We start from the raw sequence: 19,503 nt of genomic DNA on the forward strand, positions 1-19,503 counted from the left end.
ATTAACTTGTCTGACTAGTTTCGTCTTGTCTGTCATGTCCATTTCATTGAGCTCCTCAGTTGCTTTGCCTACAAGGTTGTTGGCCCTTTGCATAGATGTTCTGCTAGGTGGCTTAATGTCAGTGACTGCAAGCAAGTATCTAGCCCTGGTCCAAGCAAGTCCCCATTTTATTTCATTAGCAATTTGGAACTCTGGTCTGCCACATATGTTGACTTGATTGCCATGGCGATGAATGATATCATTCCACATTTCAACATTTTTTTTTCATACAGATCATACGTGTCCCATCGTGCACATTCAAATTTGTCTCTTTCAGGTCCAGTTTTGCTTTGGATGATGGTCGTAGAATTTTTGCAGACCCAGGTATGCCATTACAGTCTGGTGCCTGAACTGACTTGAGACCCCCATTTGTCGGCTTTGTCACTGCTATGAGACAGCACTTGTCTGCATCAGTTCTTCTGGTCACTGGAACAGATGCAGCACTGGAACTTGGTAGAGTATCATCAGTCAGATATGTGACTCCTTTGTTATGTGGAATATATCCAGGTTTAAAAAAGTTGTCTTCCTCTTCTTGTACCCTTTCATGGTTTCAGTTACAATAACTGCATGTAAAATACAAGAATTATCCTCTATCTTTCGCTTATATAACTAGGAGAAGGCATGCTAGCTTGGTTTCAGAGAACTTCACCAACTCTTCAATACTACTGGAAACCTAACATCTGAAGACTCCTCCCCTTCATGGGTGGAAATGATGTCATGTACTTGGTTAGACCTAGCTTGCGTATTTAGATGCTAACAGATTTCAGGTGTTACCTTTCATTGACAAGCTCTGGTTTAATTGCTTCACACCTGAGAAGGAAAACCATTGATGTTTATGAGAAAGGAATGGAGAAACTTTGCCATAGAACAAAATTTGTCAACTTCAGGTTTTAAATTTTCATTAAAATTTAAGTTAAATGTAAATTTTCATATCAAAATATGTATCATTTTTTTAAAATTGAATTTTATAAGAAAGTTAAACAGTCAAGTTTAATTTCTAGTAATTTCCAGATTGGTGTTAGAACTAAAAACTAATTACAGTTTATTTGAAGTGTTTATCTTGATTAGCAAAATCACAATTAAACTTTAAGTTTTGTGCATTTTTGAAATTCGGCCATGTGGAATTGGCTTGTGCTTGTATTACAGTGGTGTCAGCTAAAAGCCTGTAACTGTCCTATTCATGGATGAAATTCCTTAAAACTTTGCAGCAGTATTTAAGAGACATTGATTTGATCACGGATGGAAGTTTTGTCCATGGAGGTGAAATTGCCTAACCATGTCAGGAATCGGTTCACAATTAATATTTCCAGTTCAGTACCCACGAATGTAGTTCCAGTCTATTTTTAGAACATTTTTTCCTCTCTCATTTTGGTGGTGATAGAAGAGTTTTATTTATGCATTTTTGGTAGGGATTTAAAGGTAACTGTTTATTCTTGATAATATGAGCTCAGGGTGTTGTTGTCTGTGTGTATTTCGGCAACAGTGCACAATGAGTATTAAGGCCTTGGTGATATTCCGGAAGTGAAATCTGTGTTCTGTTTACATGCTGCTATGTTGACAGTCCAGCATCTAAAAAAAGAGCAGGTCAACCTTTGACGAGAACTTCACCGTGATGTCATCTTTGAAGGTATTTAGATTAACATATGATTTGTATTGATTGTCACACAGTGGAAAGGTCAGTACTGAGAAACAAATGAAGATAATATAGTAAAATTAATTGTGTCCTATGTCCAGCCGCTCACCGTTATCTTTGATGGTTCCGAAGCAATTTCTTCCCATCACTCATTTTGTTCCTCTATTGTTGTCCTTAACTCTGGCATTCCTGTCTCCAATAACCAGCAGTATATGAGTTTAACGTTCTCGATTACTGCCCGCAGCTGCTCATAGAAGTTGTCTTTATCTGTTTCTGATGTATCATATATTGGCACATAGCATACCATCGCTGTCATCTTGGTGTATTTGGAGTTAAACATAATGTTGAGGAGACCTGGTCCAAGCGGTTCCGCCTCCAACAATGCCCTTACCATCGTGTTGCTGATGATTAAAGCAACTCCTTCGGTTTGCTGATCATCTGATAATCCGGAAAATGGAATGGTGTGTCCTGATGCTAACTTCTTCTTCCCTGTTCCCGTCCATCTTGCTTCACTAATTCCAAGGAAGTCAAGATTGTATGTATCAAACTCCTTCACCATCTGAGCAAGGTTTGCAGTCTAGTACATTCTCGTATTTTATAGTATGCTACTGAAGTTTCTTCAGAATGCGAGAGTCCAAATATTAAAGATATCCTTCTCACTGAAAACGACAGAACAATGTCTGCACAGTTTGGTTGGATCTCATAATAGACTGACTTTATAATCGTTATGCATCAATTTTATAATCACCATATATCATAATATACCTGCCATTAAAAAAAAAGACAGAGGCGCAAAAATGTCATCTCTAGACAGGTCTCTGTGATACCTCGTCAGACACTTTCCAAAAGATCTACCAAGCATTTACATATAAATCCAAATTGTAAAGACCGAAAGGACAGGACCATACACAATCATGGCTCCTTCATTTGAATAAATGCTTTATAAGACAATTTTGTTTGCAGCACTAACCTGCTAAATGTTCGTCATTTTCGATGTGGATGAAATACATCTGACCGGTACAAGTAAGCCGATCAAATGATTCCACTTAAAATCACACGGAGATGTCTTCCTAAGATCATCTTGAGTAGACATTTGTTTTCATTTTGTTAATACAAATTGGGTTCTGCATTTATAGGTTTTCCCCAGTGATAAATGTACAGAAAGTAATACAATCTTATTGAGACTTCTTACCATCTGTCTTTTTCTGAATGATAACCAGAATCTGATCAAGACTGGTCACTCCCAAAGACCCGTCAATTTCATGTAATCATGTACCTCCAACAGTCAGTCACTTAATAAAGTTAACTATTTTAGATATCAGAGGGTCTATCAAATGCGATCGTTTCTCGTGGTTCCAGGTCGCCGAGTGGTGTAAGGCACTCGCCGTTACAGATCACTGACACCTTATGTCTGTCCTTATGGGTTCGAATCCACGGTTTGGCGAACGTGGGTATGTGATTAAGCTTGCCAGAAACTTTCCGCGGATTGGTGGTTTTTATCTGGATGTTCCCGTGTTCTTCCTATACAAATATACGGGCAACCATACATATCCTATCATTTGATGTAATATAGCGTTAAACCCATAACAACCAACCAGACATCATTTCTCTATACTAGCACATATAATATCTTTTAAATATCTAAAATCCTCAGCATTAAGAGATACTGTGATGCTCTACCATTGAACAAGTTTCGGTTATAATCTTTTTTGTTGCGTGCTCGAATGTTTCAGGACCCCACTGCCAAAGCAAGTATACCATTGATCCTTCTCTAAAAGGGTTCCAAAAATAAGTACATGTTTCACGGGGTAACCGACCCTAATTTGAAAACCGAACACTGTAGCAAATACGATTATAATCGAAAATTTGTCAATAATCTTGAAACCCCTGTATCTGTTACTACTACATGCTACTCTACAGTAGCGCGTTACCGATTCGGCCACTGTTCTACATTTTACACCTGGTTAAATAAAACCTAATATATAAAATATACCTTACACGCCGACAACGAACAGAATAGCCCCCTCCTTTCAAGCCAATATAAACCGAATCTATTTTATATTCCAGCAAACCCACCGATTTATAACATGAATTTAATTTATACTGGCTTGTGTGTGGTTCACGCACGAAAAGCTCGAGTCCAACCATATGAATTAAATCTAAAAACGCAAGATTTCTCTTGGGATTAGACATGCAAAATCGGCCCTGTTATTAGATTTCATTGATCCAGTCAGACTGGTTAAACACCGCATTTGTTAGAAAGGAATTCCATTCAGGTTTTCTTTATTTTTTTATAGCGAATATGGTAATGATTAATTTTTTTCAAGAGCTCGTCGCCAATACATTATTAACACCTTCTCCGATTAATAATGCGTCAGCTATAACTATCAGAAAAATCTCATCGTCATGCTTGTACAAATACAGTTTCACTTTACTGCTGATCATTCTACCGGAAATCGACGTCATCTCCATTCTAGCCTTAGTTATTGGATATTTGCTATTCAGGCAGTATACTTTAGACTCGTCAAGATCTATTGTTAATTTTTAGTACTTGTCATGACTAACATGATCTTGGAAACTGTTACATACTTTTGCGATTTTTACTGTTAGCACATCAAGCAGTTTGAAGATCTGACTTTTCTGTTTTGACTAAGGACAGTTTTAATATGTCTAAGCCCGACTTAAAACAAACACCAGATATTTCTCCGTCGAGCGCAACCATGAGCGGTTTATTTTTTATATTAATATTTCTTTTAATTGGCTATTTAGTCTTTTCTGTTATTGTTATTATACTCTTATCTTCTGTTATTTTATCAATAATCTTAGCAATATTCATGTCTTTATACTAATGTTATTAGATAAAACTTATTCTTGGTAGAAGATCCAGCTATTCTTGAAATTCACAGTTAATTCTCTCTAATTTACGGATCCTGCCTCAGCTAAATTTATTTTAGAATCAATTTTCTCTGGAACAACGTCAAATTCCTGGTATTTTTCTGGTATATTTTGTCATACTTGCTCAATTGAATTGGTAGATTATCTGTCACCATACTATCGATCACACAAAACTCTCTGATCAATTCGTCTATATCATACCAACTCCTCTCAGATATAACCTTATTTGATCAGTCTGTTTGTTGTAAGTATTTACTTCAGTTTAAATGCGAATGTTTTAGTATCAAAACGTAGTTCAATCTTTTTACCAGCATCTGTTAAAGTTACACCGATTCCTGAAATTTTTAGCAGAAACGGATTTAGTGTTGCTCCACCTGACGCGATACCCTCTCCTGTCAAAATATCAGGCAGATATGATATCGACTTTAAAATTCTTCCATAATAACGATAAGTTCGTCCTTACTTCAGCGTTATCAAGATCTTTATAAAAGTTTTTTCTTTTCTTCTTGTGTTGAGCTGCTACTTGTGCTTCGATATTTTCAATCTCGTATAATGCAGTATAAATCTCAGCATTAATATAAGAAAACTTTGAGTCAGGTGTTAGCGATGATACAAGAACAAAATTAGACAACTGTAATTCAGGTGTTAGCGAGGACACAAGTGTAAAATAAGAAAACTATGAGTCAGGTGTTAGCGATGACACAAGATAAAATAAGAAAACTATGAGTCAGGTGTTAGCGATGACACAAAATAAGAAAACTATGAGTCAGGTGTTAGCGATGACACAAGTATAAAATAAGAAAACTATGAGTCAGGTGTTAGCGATGACACAAGTATAAAATAAGAAAACTATGAGTCAGGTGTTAGCGATGACATAAGTATAAAAAAGGAAACTATGGGTCAGGTGTTAGCGATGACACAAGTATAAAATAAGAAAACTGTGAGTCAGGTGTTAGCGATGACACAAGTATAAAATAAGAAAACTGTGAGCCAGGTGTTAGCGATGTCACAAGTATAAAATAAGAAAACCGATGTCACAAGTATAAAATAAGAAAACAGCGAGTTAGGTGTTAGCGATGTCGCAAGTATAAAATAAGAAAATTGAGTCAGGTGGTAGCAATGACACAAGTATAAAATAAGAAAACTATGAGTCAGATGTTTGCGATGACACAAGGATAAAATAAGATCTTGTTAATCCTTTAGCATCAGATGTTTTACCATTTACTTTCAAAATAGTTTCAACATCGTTATAATCTAGCCAGTGTTCTCTGTGCAATCGTTGTTTAAAAAAATGCTCACTAATTTTAGGATTCTTAATACAAACTTCTTTTTATTGTTTGGTGCTTCTATGCATTCCAGATATTTTATGTTGAGCATCTTTTCTTTTGTCAGCAAACTTTCTTCTTTTTACACCTTTAACACGATAAATCGTCAAGTATAGTGTTATGATGAAGCTCCTCTATTTGTTTCTCTATTTCAGCTTTAGATTTATTCGAGCATTGATTAACAAATACATCATACTGTTCTTTCATCTGCTCAGGTCTCATTCCGCGAACCGACTGAAAATTTAACCAGTTTTCTGAAGCATTGTCGGATCTGTCGTCTTGTTTTAGACTGTACAGATCAGCAGCCGCATTTGCCTGAACTCGTTACTCCTTCTGAAGTTCGATATCCCAGATAATCACGATCAAAAACAACGTCATAACATTCTTTGCAAACGTCAACTATATCGCCTCTCTTTATTTCATCGTTTACACATAATCGTCCAACGAGAATATTTGAAAAGTCGTTAGTTGAGGATGAATGGTTCAGCATCTGTGCAAAATATTCTGAACCAGATGTACTTCTTTAATGATGCTACTGCGTCAAGTGTAAACTCATGTATAGTTGATCCAATGTAAACTCCAACAGCATTATATAATGTTGTAAAATTAGCATTATTATAAGATAATCGCCAGTTGAAAATACGTCCTACTCCTGGTGCTGCTCGACCTCACAGCTGTAACTTCCATGTGACAATTGCAGTTGGAAGTTGCATCTTAATCCAAAAATTCGTGTCAACACCAGTTGTTGCACACTCCATTGCAATACTGTTCCACAAGAAAGCATTATTAAGCGTGTTTCCCGGATAGCTTTGCAACAAACCCATGTCGACTGTTAGTAGCATCAACTAAATGTGGTATTAAACCAACATTGTTTCTGACTTTCTTTATTCCACCACCAACAGTAAGATAATCGGCGTAATTTTTATTGACAAGATCATTTCCGCTTGGTGGTACTGCAGACGATATCATTTTATTGTTCCCCACGTTATGACTGTACCTTCTGACTGCTTACCGGATTCAGCTGCTTGTTACTAACAGCTTGAGTTGGATCACTTCCTGCGAGCCGATAATCAACTTAAAAGTTTACAATTTTCTTGCCGGACATTTCGAGATCTCCAATCGTTATGTCACTGATTTCCTAACATAAAGATTAGATTGTATTGTTCTGGTTTCTGTTAATGTGCCCTAACCTTTTCAAACTAAAGTTCCAAACTTTGTGTAATAGCTCTTATTATTTATCATGTCTGATAAATTTTTTATAGCACTCATCACTGAATACAATAATAGTAAAAGAATCAGTAAATTCCACACGTAATTACATGATTGCTGAGTAAATTTAGTTTGCTAGACTAATAATGTCCGATCTTGTCTGGTAACGTAACATTTTGTGTAGACTATTATAGAATGATCATTATTAACTTTGCTACCGAAAACGTTATCAGACATCAACATAATTACAACTTGCCAGATTGCCATTACCTAATAGTTGGACGAACTGGCTCTAGAAAAGCGAACGTTGTTAGTGAATATGCTGCTCAACAATTTTCTGAACTATGATAGAGTTTATATTTAAATGATCAATCCGCAGCAGGATAAGTACGACTTGCTCAACGAATACTACGAAAAACTAAAAATTCATCTCGGTGCAAATGAAGATGTTTTTATTATAAGGCAACCGGAAGATGTTGTTCCTATTGTTGAACTCGATTCAGATGACGTAAGGTTATTGTATTTGATGATATTCAGCTGAGTAACAGCGAAATGGACAGGATTAGATCATATTTTTCATTGTCAGGGGATATACGATACAATGCAATTTATCTTGTGCAAAGTTTTTATAACGTCGATCATTTTATCAGGAGAAACAACGGCTGTTTTATACCATTTGCTGGATTTGACAATATCGACGTTCAGAATTTAGCACGTGGGCAATGTGAAGATTTGTCAAGAGATAGATTTTGTTGAGCTTTATCATAAAGCAACAAACGGAGGCAGACACAGTTTCTTTTTGTTGGATAAATTTGGAAGAGACTGTAGGCATTATGTTTCGCGATGGTATAGATAAGATCTTGCTTGACGATTAAAAATTAATCTAACATAATGCTATAAGATGGACGCTCAGAAAATTGATCTAAAGAAGTTTGTAGCGACAAGAGCCGCGTTTAAAGTAGACTAGAAATCAATGGAAATATTCAATAATAATGTAAGCACTGTAGGGGAAAATCTTATTCTGAAGCATTGTCGCCAATCATAATGCCAATATTTAATTACTGATACACGTTTTGGGGGCTGAATTTCCGTAAGCTCGTATGCCTCATTTCCGTACCCATTCGGTTCCTTTCGTAATGTGACGTCATAGTAGCGACCCCAGAATTTCGACTGATAATTGCTAGGGTTAATTTCATGTGAAAGACAATGCTGTGTTTTGTTGCTATCGTATGTTCTAGCACACTAAGGAAAGGATTTGGGTTATTGTCACAGAATAAGGCAAGAAATTACTTGGTTTTGCCTTAGAACGATTTCACCATTTCTCGTTATACATGCGTACAACGTTACCTAGGGCGAATAATTGTTTTTCCAGGTAAGCGACTGTACTGGCATGCATTTCGTCGAAAATTACTCGCGACGAGAGACATTAAAAGCACGATATGCACGGGTATTTTATCCTGACTGTTACTCACTCGCCTATGGATTTAAGGTAGATTCCGTTTCTAACCGAGACTGGTCGTTTTGGATCTTGTCAAGGAGTGAACGTTGTCCATTGTGTTCTCCAGCCATAGGGCTGTTCAGTGCTGTTTAGAGCTGACTGAAGATGTTCAGGGCTGTGTAGAGCTGTTTGAAGTTGTTCAGGTCAGTTTAGGGCTGACTGACTGTAGCTGTTTAGGTCTGACTGTAGCTGTTTAGTGCTACGTGCTGTCTATACGTATGTGTATACGTGTGTCTGTACACGTGGTAGAGCCACGAATGTAGACGTAGCCAATACAAGGGTGATGTATGCTGTCTGTACGTATGTGTATACGTACGTCTGTACATGTGGAAGATTCGTGAAAGGTGTGAGCGGCCGATAAAAGTGTGGACCAAATCAAGGACTCGGTGAAACTGTGTGGTTCATCAGTTTATGAATCATACGACTGTACAAGTGTCAAGAGGCATATGTTTGTTCCAACTGATGTTTCAATTGAGGACATTTTCAATTGCATGAGGTTATTTTGAATCTTATTTGTATTATAGGAGATTATGTGAAATCTCGCTTACATTGCATAAGATAGGAAATTAAGTGAATCTCACTTACAGTGCACAATATTATCTGAAACGTATTTGAATTCCTTAAGATTATTTGAATCTTTATCGTATTCCATACGTGAGATTATGTGAATCTCTCTTACATTCCATAATATTATTTGAAACTTATTTGCAGTCCATGAGGTTATTTGAATCTCACTTTCCATACGTAAGGTTACATGAATCATATTTTCGTTTATCAATTTGTGAATGTTTGTGTAGAGTGACTGGATCAATCGTATGTTGAGAACGTGAGGGAATCATCGTATTTGTTATTTATATATATTACACATTTTTATTAATTCATTTTATAAATTTTATCTTTCATCACATTGTGTTTGCGTTATTCATTTAATCCAAGAAACGCTCGGTTTCTATTGTTACAACTACATTTTTCCCCCAAACGTTAAATGCATAAAGAAAGCATGGATACGTTATTGCAAGCGGGTTGATTTCAAGTCACAAACCATACAGCACTCTGTGTCCATTACATTTCTTAACGGAAAGGTACGAGAATGATCCTGAAAACTGGCTGCTCAGCAGCAGGGAGGGCGAACCCTACTGTGTCATTTTGATTTTTGTTGTTGTTGTTGTAGGGTTTAACGCCATTTTTCAGCACAATATAGGCTATACATGGCGGCCAGTATTAATGGTGGAGGAAGAACCCAGGAAATCCCCGGAAAGAACCACCGACCCTCGAGAAACTACTGGCAAGCTTTCTCACATACCCACATTGGCCGGTCTCATTTTGATATCCATTTTGTAAAATCACTGCTTCTACGCTAATTTGTCCGCTACTGTGCTACGCTACTGTGTCTATACATTTATACAGACTGGTGGTTTATGAACTCAAGATAGTCATCCCGTCATGTCCACCATCCTTGCTGCTATGGGAAAACAAATTATTTAACCGTTAGTTTAATAAAATCCTATACTGCGAGATAAACGATGCGGTACCTGGCCCTGATGTTGTATAAATATTTCGCGCCGAGTATGTCCACTGGCTGACCGACCGTGAGAGCCAGTTACGTAAGTGCAGTCGCCCGCGTATGTTCTTGTTTATGTGTGTCAAACCAGGGGCGACGATTCCTCCAGTCTTAAAGTGATTTTTTTTTATTGTTGTGGTTGGTGTAATGAGTGATTGGGGGATAAGAAAATGTGGGTTACTGTCTCAACCAAACCTTTTATCGAGACCAGTGCGATACCTCGATCTGGGGTCATGTAAATTTATCGTAACAAATCAAAGTGGGGTCGCCTGAGCGTGTGTGAAAAAGTTTTTAAATTTGTTTATGTCCATGTCACCGGAATACCAAGTCCAATGCTTATTTCACAACGTGTGGGTATCGACCCCATTAAATACCGCCAGAATATTGCAGTTATTTGAGTATACCGCTGAGTAACATATATACTATCTGTTGTTGTTGCAGTTGTTTCAACAGATGAACCACTTACAAACATACCAAATTTCGTATAGTAACTCATGTTTATTGTATGCTGCTGGCAAAAGTTTGTGCACATGTTACATGATGAGCATAATGAACTATAAAACGGAACGAGTAATTAAAATAAACACAACTACGAGCTTCCGGAATGTCCTTACATGCTAATTGCAAGTACTGAATCTGGCAAACAAACATGTAAATGAACTTGCTACTCAATGCCATATTCAACTACGATCGGGTGTGTATCTATACTATCAATCCTCAGCAAAATACTAAAAAATGAACTTGGTGCTGGCGAAGACATATTTGTTATAAGAACACCCGAAGATCTTGTTCCTGTTACTGAGCTAGACTCGGACGAACACAAGATTATCGTTTTTGATGACATCCCTTTGAGCAATGCTGAAATGGACAAGATCTTACTTGTCATTATCAAGAAATCGAAGATGTACCTATAAAAAAAAAGTCGAGTAAGAATGTGCTAGACAACAACCAACCGCAGAAGAAACTGCAAGACTCTTTCAGCCTATCACTGAACCTTTACTTGGCAAGCAGCCCGGTGTTGATAAAGTATCACCGGAAGACCTAGAAACATTAAAATCACAAGGTTTGCGAGGAGTACTCGAGGAAGGACAAAGGAAAGTTGCCGAGGAGATTATTGAGCGAATCGGTGATCCTGATGCACGACAAGCTGAGGTTTTACAAAAAAAATGAAATTAAAGATTTGTTATTTAACAAGTAAACGTGAGAACAGCAAGAGAAAAACAAAAGATTCGTGAGGAAGTAAACAAAATATAGTTGAAAAATATAAAAACACCAGCTTCAGAAACATTGATGTTAAAGAATATTTTACCTTTGGCATTAAAAGCATAGATATCCGATTTGAAAATACACTAAGAATAAGATCATGGAACAAAGATAAAGAAGAATCTTTTTTTAAAAAAAAAATTGAATAATATAATACAAAAAGCAGATGAGGCAAGAAATAATTTTGATTCTGCAACGGAAATTAGTGATGCTGAAAAGATATTATTAAATATTCAGACAAGGTGTTATTGCTAAAATATTTATAGAAGTTTTTGATAAAGTTTTAAGACATGAAAAAGGTGTTAAAGCTCCGAAAAATTGAAACAATAGAAGAAAACGAATTAAATCAAATGAAAAAAAAAAAAAAACAAACAACAAAAACGAGCAGCAGAGTATATAGAATATGATAAATAATTTGAATCAGATTCTGAATATGATACTATGGAAGAAGCATCAGGAGAAGGATTAAAAGTCTCTAACTCGGACGCTGATATTATTGATCGACTGAAGTTGTTAATCTCATGGAAAGAAGCTGGAAACACTAGCACATAAATAGACAATGTAATAGTTGATATACTTGATCATCTTCGATCAAACGGATCTTTAACGACGGACGAGTATTAAGTGTTACACATCGATCTGATTTGCTACCACAAACCAGTTATTATGTTTTTTTTTAATCTGCGAATAAGAAATAAAAATCTCGTCAATGACACTGTTAGTCGACTCATCGAACATCGAACAGCGAAAACTTTTCCGTTTTTTGTAATCATATTATTGAACTTGATCCCAGGTTCCCAAAGCAATATGAGATCAGATTACTATCAGCTACTGCATGGCACTCTAAAGCAAATAACAAAACTAACATCAACGATGACTTTACATTCGGCATAAAAATTAATGGCGTTATCGAGTGGAAATCTTTTAAGATACCACAAGGCGCCTACAAAGTCATAGATATCAGCAAAATAACATATCAGCTGATAATTTTGAGATCGTTACGAACTACAACACGTTAGAGCAAGAATAACTCTAAAAACAAATTATTTATTGATCTTGGCAGAAAAAAAACCACAACAGGATCATTACTCGGATTTACCAAACAACAATATGAATTAGATCAGCAAAGTGGATCAACATCTGCGTTATTATGGTATGACGCGAGTCAGCCATCAACATCACATATGTAAATACAATCCTGATAAACTGTTCTATTGTAACTGGGTGATACACAGCACGGGGTATGCAAGGACAAAATATGTATTCGTTTAGTCCTGATGTTCCACCTGGTTCGTTAATGCAAGTAAATCCGAGATAAATAATATTCTGTTAGCTTCGAAAATCAAATATCTATCATGATGACACCTATCGATCAATCAGGTCGTCAGATTGATCTTTACAACGAAATTGTTACTTACTATCTGCATCTACGTGTCAGTAACTGACCATAGTGAGCTATAGCTCACCATAATTAGTTAACTAATGACATCCATTTTTATCAGATTATTTTTATGACAAGATGAAACAAAAAAAAGGCGTAGGTGTTTTAAAAAAATATATACTCAAAGATAATCAAAAATATACCTGGAATAGCTCACAAAGTAGCATTAATCTCAATAGACACTTTAAACGCTTTTGTAACTGGAGCCGCATCAGCAGCAGGAACAGTCGTCGGACAAAGATAGCTGATAAAATAAAAGGTGGAGTGCCAAGTGGTTCGGATATAAAACATGCCAAAAATACTGCCTGAGTTAGGAACGTTAGGTATAGCTGCAGCGTCAGGTGCAATATTAGGAACGACAAAAAAAACCTATATCCGGAGACGGTACAAAACAATTACTATAATTGGATTGCAGTTCAATTTTATCTGATTAGTGATTATAAACAATGCCGACAACACGAACATGAAAAACTCCTATGATAAAAATTAAAAATGAACCACAGAAACGAACCGCAACGTGATCAGGGACTGGTTTATAAGCCTGCTGACAGCACGGATAGCGGGAAGATTTTTTCCAAATCTGATAGGGATTATACGCTGAATGCAGGTATATCCAGTGCGAAGACGGACACGTGGAAGTCGGGGCCGATGACTGATGCTACCGTTAACCAGAAGATGAAATCGTCCGCATTAAATAATTTTGAAATTGCTGATAAACTTAAGGATGTCAGCGGATTTATCAGAGTAATTTTCAAAAGATGAGTTAGCTAAAAATAGATTTCGCAGATATGCAGAACATTTCACAGTACAACGATAACAAACGGTATCTTTGTAACGTCAGTGATGTCTTTAGCAAATACGCGTTAGTGTTCCTGTTCCTGAGAAAACTGGATTGATGATAACAAATGCTTTCAAAGATTTTAATGTTAAGGTGGAGCGAAAACTAAATAAAATCTGGACCTGCCATAGATCAGAATTTTTTAACAAGAGGTTCGAGCAGTTTCTAAGACAAAACAATATAAAAAATATGTTATAGGTAATGAAGGAAAGGGTGTTTTTGTCGAACGCATAAATCGTGCGATTAAAGAAAAGATTTACAAATATCTTACAGCAAACAGATTACAATAAAACTAAACACAAAACAATAGGAATCTCACCAAATTACTCCATTAAAACCCGATTCTTGCAAACGAGAACATGTATCGCAGACACAAGTTTAACGTTGGTGATTGTGTTAGAATTTCATTGTCGAAAAAAAAATTGAAAAATGTTTTACCCCGAAGAGGTCCGAGGAAGTACTTGTCGTTGATAAGGTTCCTTGTAACATACACACTAAAAGATCTTGCAAAGGAAGATGTTATAGGAAGTTTGATGAGTAAGAACTTCAACTAAAAACACAAAATATATTTGTTATCGAACGAGTGATAACAAAAACGTGGTAATAAAGTTTTTGTCAAATGGCGTGGTTATTTTGATAGTTTTAACAGTTGGATTCCAATCAGTGAAATCAAAGATCTTTGATTAGATTTCTAGCGATCAGATTAGATCGCCGTAGATCTCGTATTTTAGCAGAACATACTTGCATTGACAGATCTGCACAATGATATGGTGTTAAATCTGTCATCCATTTAAAAATATTTACAAAAAATAAAATCGAATTTTATATTTTTGACGACTATAAACTTCAAGTTGTTCCATACGTATAAACGGCTTAAGCATCTCTCAAAATATCTGATGCTCTGTGACAGTAAAATCAATTTTTTTATCCTTGTGGCAAGACGATACTTTACATTATATCGTGATTGCGCTACGACATAAAATTGTTCGTGCTTAGGTACAATATCTTGTTCATCGGCAGGTTGATCATCAGATAAAGGAAATATATATCTTTCAAGGTTAAATTGTGAATGTTATGCAGTTCGGAGTAAAGTAATTTTATTAATTAATTGATCTATAGTGGTCTGAGGTATACGTTATTCACAAGCAATATCAGCTCGAAGACTAGCAAGTCGTTGAAACATATCATGTTTTATATATAAACTTTTATATAAATGCCAGACGAAATAATGAGTATTGTCAGAGCTAAGATCTTAAATATAAATCTGCTGTTTGACGAGGTAAAAGTTTTTATGAGCAACAGAATAAAAATGGATCTCAAGTGCGTAAATCTTGTCGTTAGATACGACCATTATTCGACGTTTGATGTGCTGTTAACATATTTCGAGGTATCAGAGCTCGAGAAAGATAAAAAGATCTTTTTCAGATATGACAGGAACAATGCCATGAAATGGGCTCATTGTTGCTTGAGCAGAGAAAATTTTAGATATATCTTAAAGATAGATCTGTGATCAGCAGTGTTGTGTTAAATAGTTGATTAACATGGAATGGTTTGTTACTCAAGCTAATGTTGTGAACACATATCAACTTGAATAGACTATAAGAAACATGTTGCGCGGTGATGTTAATGAAATGGCGCACATCGAAGTAGAACGAGACAAAAATCTTATTTTGCTTAAGAACGTAGAAGTTGATCGCGTATTGAAATAAGATAAGATCTGGACCGAGTACGACAGAGAAGCGCTAAACAAATATGGAAATTGTTGTTTGTCCAACAGCGTTGTTACCGCTATATTAAAACGGTAAGTGAATATCGGAAAGAAGATTCTATTAAATGTTGTTATTGAGAAGGCTGATTGATATATTCCATTTTCAATGGGCGTTATTATCAGCGTTATCCCAGTATCTAAACATGCCGACAGAGTATCAAATTAGATTTGTCATTCTAACAATCTAAACTTTTCCGGAATGGTATTTCCCGTTTCTGAGTAACAAATTCCACAATTTGAGAAACAAAACATTTTAATTTTGCCAGGTAGGATTAATGTATTTGGAGTAGATGATGATACACACAATATTTTTCAAAGATACATTAACGATCGAGCCACATCAGGGCTCGCGAGATCCCAACAAACAACAATAAACTTGATGTTTTATAGAAACCACTACGTGTGGATTAAAAACTTTATCGGTTTGGTTGGTAGGCAGTATAACTAACAAAAATGAAATTGTTCTGCGTCAGAAAATAGCACGGCTGTAAGTCGTAGCTGGTATTAGATAGTAATCTCGAATATTGTTCTAACGTACAACGAATATCTATGCCAGATAAAGATTAAATCATTTAACAGGCTACGAACTACAGACACAAGATGAAAGTTCCTTTATAGCTTATACTATGACTTTGAGTTGATTCTGGTTCCGGTGCAAGGAGCAGATATAACCCTGCTAAATCATCGACAAGAAAGGTAAAATAACGTATTATATGTGGGGTCGCATATAAAGTTGTATGTGCTGTTGATAAACGTTTAACAAAACCCGTGAAACTTTACCGTGGCTCCAATCCCGCTCTGTGATTGATGAAAATCCTTATCAATGAGGTTGATGCCACCATAATGTTGCTCGGTAGAATAACAAAAATGAAACCGTTCACAGTAGAACAGAAAATTGAATTTCATTGTCATATTACAAGTAAGTATCGTAGTGCAGCTCATGACAAATGCAATCTAAAATATACCGCACCAGATTTCATCCCTGTTCGATGCTCATAATTTCCGTAGATTCTCATATTATCGTTGAAGCATTCGGCAACAAAGATATAATTAACCGCCTAAAATCACTAAAAACGATAAAAATAAAAGTCATCTCAAACAATATGGAAAAGAATATGTCAGTGACACTAGGCAAGTTGAGATTTATTGATAGTTTACAGTTCATGGCGGCATCGTTAGACAAATTCGTAAAAGGATGTGGAAAGTTTAATAATTTGACTGATCAATTTGGTGATAAAGCAAATTTACTTACAAGAAAAGGTATCTTTCGATACGAATATCTTGACGACTGAGTTAGATTTAATGAAACATGTTACCTAACTGGGACAAGTATTATTCCAGGTTAAATCTTGAAAGTGTGAGCAATGACGACTACGCTTACGCTCAGCAAATCTGGAATGAATTCGACTGTAGAAACTTTGTTTATTATCATGATCTGTATCTGATCGCAGATGTGTTGTTGCTCGCGGATATATTTGAACATTTTAAAAATGTCAACGCAGATAAATACGGACTTGACCCAGCATGCTACTATTTATCACAAGGATTAAGTTTATACGCTTTATTCAAGCACAGCAAAATAAAACTGGAATTACTGACGATGCTGACTTGTTTTGTTTCATAGAACGTGGAATCATAGGTGGAATAAGCGTTATAACAAAAAAAAAATATGCGATCGTGAATGACAAGTACACAAGCAACTATGAAAAGACATTGCCTTCGTGTTTTGTAGTTTTTTGCACGCAACTAATCTTTAGGGTTACGCAATGTCTGAGCCGATGACGTCTGGCGGATTTACGTGGATAAGCACGGATCAGTTTTTCAAAGAAAAGGATAACATTGTACCAGATGATATCGACTATTTTGTTGAGGTTCATCTTGACTACCCTTCGAAGCTATATGACGCTCAAAACAACAATCAATTTTGTCCAGAATCACTGTTGATCGACTATAGTTTGTTATCAGAGCAACAAGGTAATTACTCGTCTAGCAGTAGTGGTAAATCAGTTGTTTAAAAACTAGTTCCTAGTCTTCTAGACAAACGGATATATATATTGGGCACTATAAAAATATGAAACAGACACTTGATCATGATCTGGTACTAAAAAATGTTTATCGTGTGTTAACGTTTGATCAATCGCGTTGGATGAAAGATTATATCATTTTAAAACTAGACGAATAGGAGCTGCCGCAGCAGAATTTGAGAAAAACTTCTTTAAGCTCATGCATAATAGCGCCTTTGGAAAGACCATGGAAAATATACGAAAGCGAGTCAATATTAAAAGTGTTAATAACGCTGAACGTCGTAATAAACTTGTAGCATCTGACACCTTTGTTAATATGAAATTTTTTAATGAAAGTCTTGTCGCGATACATAAGAGAAAGACAAACTTAAAGTTAGATAAACCTGTTTATGTTGGTATGGCAGTACTTGAGATATCTACCGGTTTCATTTTACAATTTTGTTAAGGATGAGTGGCCTGATGCAGAGTTGCTATTAACAGATACTCGTTGATGTACAAGATAGAATCTGATGATATTTACAAAGAATTTTATGAACACCGTGACCTGTTTGATCTTTCGAGTTATCCAACAAATTGGGGATTTCACTGTGATGCCAATAAACAATAATAGGAAAATTTACAGATGAGGTTGCTACGAAAATTATAACGGAGTATTTTGAATTACGTAGTAAAATGTACTGTCTAAAATTATCTGGTAATAAGGTCAAGAAGCTAGCAAAGGGAATAAAAAGAAACGTTTTCGGTAAGGTAATAGGCTTTAACAATTATAATTCGGCGTTAGATGGCTTTAGTGGACATGTTGAAATGATGGCAATAAAGTAAAATTGTCACAAACGTGAGACTGGTATCATAATAAAATTTTGTCTTTGAAATTTCGATGATAAGAGATACTCTTCTGGGGGTCATGGAGTTGTGAATAATCATATTGTCCAATCCAAAGTAGGGTTTGGGGCCTGAAACCCCCCTGATAGTATACTACTTTTATGCTCTATCACAATTTACTGAATATATGTTGGAAACAATATATAACACAGCGTATTATATCAATGAAACAACGACATCAGGATTATTTATAATTTAATTTCATTGAAGCTATATATACTGATGAATTGATTATGTTTCATCACATGCTAATGAATACCAGCTGCAAACAATATAAATCAAACCGAAATATGCCATGGAAAAAATTCAAGGTTATGCACAATTTCTTTAAATGTGAACATCATATATTCGGCTGATTTTGAATGTTATATTTGATTAGTGAAAATTCATTTGACATCAATAAGTTAACTAAAATATATAACAAACATATTGACAACATGTTTAGAAGAGCGATTATTTTATTCTTTCAGTTGGGAGAGTGGATAAAGGCAAATAATTGTTTCATTTAGTAGTTATAATAAGATACAACATCCTGTTTGTTACCATTAAATATCCAGATTTTGACAACAGAAGAATCGTTGGAGGACCTAAATTTAATACCTTAGCTTTTTTAGGAGGTAATTTTATGATACGATTGTTTGAGTGTGTGTGTGTGTGTGTGTGTGTGTGTGTGTGAGAGAGAGATTAGGATTTTTAACGCAGCTTCGACAATTGTTCAGTCATATCGCTACAATGTCTGCATTGTGGAAGTTTAAAGTGATGTCTAGCACTGGGGCATCATGCCGCAGACATGTAGCATGATGTCCCACCCAGTCACATTATCCTGACACCAGTCCGACCAGTCCTAACACAAACCTCCTAATGCTGAGCGCCTAGCGAGGCAGCTGTTATTACCATTTTTGTAAGTCTTTGGTATGACTCGGCCTGGGATCGATCCCGCGACATCCCGCTTCCACGATTATTTGATCGAAACAATATAAAATAAAGTGAATAAGACATGTTTAAACCTAGAAGAAATCTACAGGACTCTAAAGAAAATGAAAGAAAAAGAAATACAAAGAAAAACAACTAATGACTTCAACGAAAACAGAACATATTCACTCTGTTATGTGAATGAAAGATTAAGA

At 35.8% G+C, this 19,503-nt stretch overlaps 1 protein-coding gene across 1 annotated transcript; it reads right to left on the reverse strand.

Moving 5' to 3' along the window:
• Nucleotides 1–1,817: 1,817 nt before the first annotated feature.
• LOC149770179 (protein CFDP2-like) lies at nucleotides 1,818–2,231 on the reverse strand. The gene has a single exon (XM_089949276.1). The coding sequence runs from the start codon at nucleotides 2,229–2,231 to the stop codon at nucleotides 1,818–1,820; it is 414 nt and encodes a 137-aa protein (XP_089805402.1).
• Nucleotides 2,232–19,503: the final 17,272 nt, after the last annotated feature.

The sequence above is a fragment of the Sinohyriopsis cumingii genome, unplaced genomic scaffold, assembly GCF_028554795.1.
Source record: "Sinohyriopsis cumingii isolate HCF-2022 unplaced genomic scaffold, ASM2855479v2 utg002530l, whole genome shotgun sequence".
NCBI lineage: Eukaryota > Metazoa > Mollusca > Bivalvia > Unionida > Unionidae > Sinohyriopsis > Sinohyriopsis cumingii.